We start from the raw sequence: 7,619 nt of genomic DNA on the forward strand, positions 1-7,619 counted from the left end.
ACGAATCCAATCACTTGAAGATGTTTTGAAGATTGTTTTGATGAATGTTGATGTAGTAGGTTTTGGACCTTGTGTATGTTTAGCATTTCATCTCCCTGTAATCTTGGCAAACATTTAGTGGATTGGGCTGTCGTGGGTGCCCCGCAGACATAGGAGATTTGGCTCCGAACTGCGTAATCATTTGCTGTGTCCTGGTTTTACTTTCTTTATCTTTTATCTCTTTATGTTTCAATCAAACTAATTAAAGGATAAGATAATCTGTTCTAAAATTAAGTAGAATCTTAAGGTTTCGTACATTCAAGATCCACGATTATCAATTTCAATTGGTATCAGAGCACGGGGACTTAAGTTATTAGTCTAACCGGTCTGGCTCCAAAATCGTGCTTCTTGAACTTACGAGTTCATCTTGCGTTTTTGTTTTCGTTGCTTTAGTTTTGTTTTTGTATTTCACCGTGTGCTAAGTGTTTCAGGATGGACAAGCACAGGACTCCTCTAGAACTCACCGGAGACAATTATGCCTACTGGAAAGCCCGCACCCAAATGCATCTTAGGGCTCAAGGTGTTTGGAAGACAGTACTGTCCGGATGGGATCATCCTACCAAAGCCGGTGAACAAGAAGGAGATCCACCAGTAATAAAACCTGAAGTTGAATGGACTATGGCAGAAACAACTACCGCAAGCTATAATGCAAAAGCTCTTGATATAATTTTTTCTTTAATTCACGAAAGGCAATTTAATTTGATTACAGGTTATGCCACTGCCAAAGAAGCTTGGGAAATTCTAGAAACAACGTATGAAGGCACTACTTCTGTCAAACAATCCAAACTTCAGCTGGTTCAAAGTGACTTCGAAGACTTGCGAATGAATGAAGATGAAAATATTGTTAGCTTCAATGAAAGAGTTCAAGAAATAGCCAGTCGTGCAGTCACTCTAGGTGAACCATTTTCACAACAAAAGTTAATCAAAAAGGTGTTACGTTCTCTTCCACCTCGGTTCAGAATGAAGGTAACTGCCATACAGGAACACTCCGGGTGGGAAAAAAAAACCTTGGCTGAACTAATGGGTAATCTCAGAACCTATGAAATGGAAATACTGACTGGCCATTCTAGAAAACAAAAGAATGTTGCTTTTACAGTTGACGAACAGGTACCTGAAACAGATCTAGACGATATTGAGGATGATAATCCAGTATTTTTATTAACCAAACATTTCAATAAGATCTTGAAACAGGTCAAACAGAAGAAAAGCTTCCGCGGCAATAACTCTCAAAACTTCAAAAGATCAAACACATCAAAACCCAACTCCATGTCAAATGGATCGAATTACAAACCAACAGGATCTCGTACAACACAGCCGTCTGTAACACGTACAACTCAATCTAGAGAAAAAACAGGTGGCAATGGCATTAGGTGCTACGAGTGTGAAGGTTTTGGACATGTTCAGGCTGAATGCGCCACTTACCTTCGAAGGAAAAAATCAATGGCAGCACTAACATGGAGTGATGATGAAGCTGACCCAGAAGTTGAAGCTGATCCAGAAGAGATAACCGGCAACTTTGTAGCGTTCACAGCCAGGATTGAAGCTGATCCAGAAGTTGAAGATGAAGATATAGCTGATTCAGAAGGCTGTGACTACAACTCTGCAGAAGATCTTGATATTCCTCCTTTTTCTTATGAAGTAGAGTATAAAAAATTGTATCCCAAGTGGGAATGTTTGCTTAAAGCTAATTGTTCTTTGTGTAGTCAGATAGGGATATTAGAAAACGGCAGCAAAGTGTACAAAAATAAAGTATGTGAAAGAGATCTTCTACTCGAAGCTGCTTCTGTACAAGAAGCTAAGCTGAAAAAGGAAGTGATCAAGCTTACGCAGGAATTGACTACACTCAAGAAACAGATCCAGATGATGGATACTACATCAACCCTTGATGAAATTCTGGACACAGGCCGACAATCAACTACAAAGTTTGGCCTTGGCTTCACAGGGGACAAACACAATGGTCAAACTATATTTGTCAAAGCTGCTGGACCAGATCCAAAGGATGTGCCAGAATCCAGTGCAGCAAGGCAAATGGATTCAGCAAGGCATCGTCGCAATATGGTCCTGAAGTATAAACGTTTTTCTAAACCTTATAACCCTATTTGTCATTATTGCAGGGTTCGAAGGCACACCAGACCAGAGTGTTACTATTTCTACAAAGATCAGAATGTCGAAAAGTACAAACAGAAATTTATCACTCCGTTCACCAAACAAGTCTGGGTGAGGAAGTCTAATTACATCTGTCATGTATCCCTCCTAACAAAATCCTCAGGAAGAGAAGAAAGGTGGTATTTTGACAGTGGTTGTTCTCGCCATATGACTGGAAACATTAACTTTCTGAACGACATCAAAGAAAGCAAAGGTGAAGTAACGTTTGGTGATGGTGTTAAGGGAAAAATCACTGGAGTTGGCACGCTAAATGTTACAGGATTACCTAAGCTAAAAAAGGTTCTTCTTGTCAACGGGTTACATGCAAATCTCATCAGCATAAGTCAACTCTGCGATCAAAACTGGAATGTCAACTTTACAAAAGACAGCTGCAACGTTCTAGAAAGTCAAAGACAGTGCATTATGGAAGGTAAGCGCTCCTCTAACAATTGCTATATTCTAACTAGTGATGTTATGTGCTGCAGGTCCAGTATGGATGAAGCTGAACTATGGCATCAAAAGTTAGGACACCTGAACTATCGCTCCTTGGACAAGTTAGTCAAAACACAAGTTGTGATTGGTCTGCCGAATCTAAAATCTGACAAAGAAGGTATCTGCGGTGCATGTCAAGCCGGAAAACAAACGAGAACATCTCATCCAGCTATAAAAGAAATCAACACCAAACATTGCCTGGAGCTGATGCACATGGATCTCATGGGACCCACACAAACTGAAAGTATTGGAGGTAAGAGGTACATCCTAGTTTGTGTAGATGATTACTCACGATTCTCTTGGGTAACTTTTCTCTGGGAAAAATCAGAAACCTTTGAAGCTTTCAAAGCACTAGCTCTCAAACTTCAGAAAACCAAAAATGAACCAATCGTCAGAATCCGGACTGATCATGAACGTGAATTCGACAATAGTTCTTTTGATGATTTCTACAACAAATATGGTATTACTCATGAATATTCAGCACCGAAGACACCTCAACAAAATGGAGTGGTGGAACGGAAAAATCGAATAATCCAAGAGATGGGAAGAGTCCTACTGAATGTGAAATCCATACCAAAGAAATTTTGGGCTGAAGCAGTCCATACCTCGTGCCACACCATAAATAGAGTATATCTTCGTCCTGGCACAAACATAACTCCATATGAAATTTGGAAAGGTAAGAAACCCAATCTCAAATATTTTTACATATTTGGTTCACGGTGTTTCATTTTGAAGGACAGGACTCCCACGGCAAAGTTTGAACCAAAAAGCGACGAGGGTATATTTTTAGGCTATTCATACAATAGCCGTGCTTATCGGGTGTACAACAAAGTAACAAAAGCGGTTATGGAATCAACAAATGTCGTGGTAGATGATCAACTAGAAGATATCTTTGAAATACCCCGATCTCAACTGGACTACTCCACAAATAATCTAGAATCTCCTGAACTTACTCCAGCAACTCCCACAGATAACTCAACTTCTACAAGTAATCCAGAATCTACACCAAACACTCCAGATTCCTTACCAAGTGGACCAGAATCTCCAGAAGCAACGTTAGAACCCTCTACACCAAATCCAGGTACAATCCAAGTCTATAATCCAGAAACAACTCCCGAATCTGCTCTAGATGCTCCAACACGTATACAAATGAATCATCCAGTACAGAATATCATCGGAGATCCAAGTTCTGGGATAAGAACTCGAGGGAGAAAAAGAGATTATCTTGAACTAGCTGGGTATGCATGCTACACATCGAAAATCGAACCAAAGAATGTAAAAGAAGCTCTCACAGACGAACACTAGATCAAAGCCATGCAGGAAGAACTCGGGCAATTCGAAAGAAATAAGGTATGAAATCTTGTTCCTAAACCTAACGGTGTCAATGTTGTAGGTACAAAATGGATATTTCGGAACAAGACAGATTCAGCAGGTAACATCGCACGCAATAAGGCTAAACTAGTAGCTCAAGGTTATTCTCAAATAGAAGGAATCGACTACGATGAAACTTTTGCTCCAATTGCTCGCCTTGAATCCATCAGATTCCTGCTTTCGATCGCATGTGCTTTACGAATAAAACTACTCCAAATGGACGTAAAAGCAGCCTTTTTGAACGGATATCTTAATGAAGACATATACGTAGCCCAACCGAAAGGATTTGAAGATCCACAATACCCAGATCACGTGTACAAGCTGGAAAAGGCTCTATATGGTCTAAAGCAAGCCCCACGAGCCTGGTATGAACGTCTTACCCAATATCTTCTACAGCACGGATACGAGCGAGGGGGAGTAGACAAAACTCTATTCATCAAGAGGTCAGGTAAGCATATTACTATAGCACAGGTTTATGTTGATGACATTGTGTTTGGTTCAACTCAGACAGGTGCCACAGATGAATTAATCAAAGTCATGCAACAAGAGTTTGAAATGAGCATGATTGGAGAACTTATATATTTTTTGGGGCTCCAGGTAAAACAAACAGGTGAAGGTATTTTTATCTCTCAAGAAAAATATGCAAAGAATTTACTAACAAAATTTGGTTTAGAATCTGCTAAAGATGCCAGGACTCCTATCTCAACTACAACAAAATTATATAAAGATGAAACAGGTGTCTTAGTTGATCCAACTCTCTACAGAAGTATGATCGGCAGTCTTCTCTACCTAACTGCAAGTAGACCAGATATCATGCAAAGTGTTGGGATGTGCGCCAGATTTCAAGCAGATCCGAAAGAATCACACATCAAAGCTGTGAAACGTATCATTAAATATGTCAAAGGTACAATTAACTATGGAATATGGTATTCTAACGATACAAGTCTAAGTCTTGCAGGCTACAGTGATGCTGATTGGGCCGGAAATGCTATTGACCGAAAGAGTACTTCCGGTGGCTGCTTCTTTATTGGAAAAAATTTGGTCGCCTGGCTCAGTAAAAAGCAGAATTCGATATCGCTCAGCACTGTAGAAGCTGAATACATAGCAGCCGGAAGCTACTGTACTAAATTGTTATGGATGCGACAGATGCTCACAGACTATGGTCTAAATCAGGATATTATGACTTTATATTGCGACAACACAAGTGCCATAAACATCTCCAAAAATCCTGTTCAGCACTCCCGGACGAAACATATAGACATTCGTCATCACTTTATACGAGAACTTGTAGAGGACAAGGAAATTGAACTGAACTACGTTTCGACCGACAAGAATTTAGCAGGCTTATTCACCAAGCCCTTGGACAAATCACGATTCAAAATCTTACGGGCAGCTTTGGGCGTGTGCAAGTTTCCAAATTAATTTTGTTGTGTTCGCTCAAAAATAAAACCAGGTATTTTATAATTCAATAAGCTATTTTTTTTGCCTAATAAGAGTTTGCTATCTTTTCCAGATCAAGAACTTTGTTCAGATATGGAATCTCTAAGTTTTTTTTCGAACTTAGTGCATTATTAAAAGCGGAAAGGAAAACCTCTTCGGGAGTGTTGGTACCTTCTAATTCTTTTTCTTCTGTTGGTATTGCCTTAATACCTGAGTCTTGGAATCCCTTTGTTTTACTATCTATTTATGCTTTCGTTATGTTTTTTTTTTTAAATATGCATAAGTTGATTTTTCTTTATGTGCGTATCTCCTTTATTTACTGTTTTTCTCTGGACCTATGCTTGCTTTATTTGTTTCGTGTTTTGCTTGATATGCTTGTATCTGTGTCAGAGTTAATCTATGTGTTTTTCTTAATTGATATCCAACCTAGTTTTGCTATTCGTGTTATGTGTTTTGTGTCTTTGTGTTATTTGTTTGGTCCGGTCATGACCGTATGTGACTTTGTGTGTGTGCTTCTCTGTGCTATCTGTTATGAATCTGTGCCTAAATCTGCTTTATCTGAATGTGCTTACTGTTTTATATGCTAATATTCTTGCATTGTGTGACCCAAAATGAGTTTTTTTGTTTTTGTTTTTGTGTCTATAAGTGCTTCTGCGTTTTTGTTGAGTTGTTTTCTAGCTACTTGTGTCTTGTTCTGTGCTTCTCGTCTCTATTCCTCTTGTGCAGGTTCATGTGGCAAAAGTGGGAAAAAGCAAATGATATTATTGTACAACTTCAAGCGAACGGAAACTTATTCTAAGATATGGTGATATTGTGATAAACCAGTCACGATGTACATATTGAGGGGGAGCATGGTTTTCTGATTATCATTCTATTTGGTTATCTTATTCAGATTATCATATTTGAATCATCATATTAGTTGAGTATTCTCTACTTTGACAATCGGTTTTTCTCTTTGGATATTTGGAATTCCTGGATAATCTATAAATATGTCTATTCGTATGGCTATCTTGAGTTGTTTTGGGCATTATTTTTGGATGAGATATGGATATGTCTGGCCTATGGTTTGCTTGGAAGAATTATTAAAGCTATTATTGATCATGATGCTGAAGATAGATTATTTGGTGTTTTGGATATGCTCGTCATGCTGAAATTCTTGCGTCTCAAGGTGTTTCTACCTCTGATTCAGATCCTGATGAAGACTCCTCTGAATTCGGATCTCCGGCAGCCCATTAGATGTTTTGCCCTTTGTCACTTATTTGCCAAAACAGGGGGAGAAATGATTGCTAAACGTTGGGGGAGTAATGTTTGTTGATGTGTGTTGGTTGGACTTTTGGTTGGTTTTTGTTGGTTTGGTTGATGACTGCTCTACTTTGAACTGATCTACTGGTGTTGATGTTTTTGGTGGACTGCTTTCTGGTAATAATTCTGTTCGTTCTTGCTTATTATATTTGATTCATTCTTTATCTTGGCTGTTATCTCAGCATGGTTTTTGGTTAATATAATTGGCTTTATATATAGGATGGCTTCGTGTTTCTGCGTATAAGTGTGGTTGAATGGACTGCCTTGTTATGATCTGTCAAAGCTGAAAAATGGTTTTGGTTCCCAAGGATGATCTTTTGATATAATGAGCTTTGAAACATGTCTTGTTTTTGTCTAGGCTTTGATTGTAAACGAATATACCTGTGGCTTTTTATAATAAAATATGTTGTTATCTTTGTTTGGCCCAAGGTATAGTTGTATGTTAGGTTTTATCAAATAATCGCCAAAGGGGGAGTTTGTAAGTGCAAAATATAATGCACATTAGTATTTTGGCTTTATTATTTAACAAAACCTTAGGATTATTTTATTTTATTTTGTTAGTGGTTGATGTGTTCAAAGCTCATGGATCCCAACAAAAAGCTGATTTGGTTTTTCCAAGTTTTATGGGTTTGGTTTAAATGTGTGGACAATATTTATTCAAGGGAGTTTTTCTAGCTTTTGGTTGAGGAAAATTGGTTATGTGGGTTTCTATTTAAAGGAAGGTTTATGAAGGTTCATTTGGCAACTTTCCTATTTTGAGTTTTACGAGACACATTGAGCTAAGAATTTCCTAACACTGTTCCAGCAGCAGATTTCTTGTTCTTTCTACC

At 38.4% G+C, this 7,619-nt stretch overlaps 1 protein-coding gene across 1 annotated transcript in view; it reads left to right on the plus strand.

The window, feature by feature from the left end:
- The window catches only part of LOC116007864, a gene marked incomplete at its 3' end in the record, with an annotated part of 19,265 nt that overhangs the window by 2,971 nt on the left and 8,675 nt on the right, over window positions 1–7,619 (plus strand). Inside the window, exons 2-5 of the mRNA XM_031248531.1 lie at window positions 471–3,757; window positions 4,070–5,448; window positions 6,166–6,228; window positions 6,407–6,788. Coding sequence (XP_031104391.1) covers window positions 471–3,757; window positions 4,070–5,448; window positions 6,166–6,228; window positions 6,407–6,788 — 5,111 coding nt within the window. The remainder of the gene's footprint in view (window positions 1–470; window positions 3,758–4,069; window positions 5,449–6,165; window positions 6,229–6,406; window positions 6,789–7,619) is intronic.

This window comes from Ipomoea triloba, chromosome 16 (genome assembly GCF_003576645.1).
Source record: "Ipomoea triloba cultivar NCNSP0323 chromosome 16, ASM357664v1".
NCBI classification, from domain to species: Eukaryota; Viridiplantae; Streptophyta; class Magnoliopsida; order Solanales; family Convolvulaceae; genus Ipomoea; species Ipomoea triloba.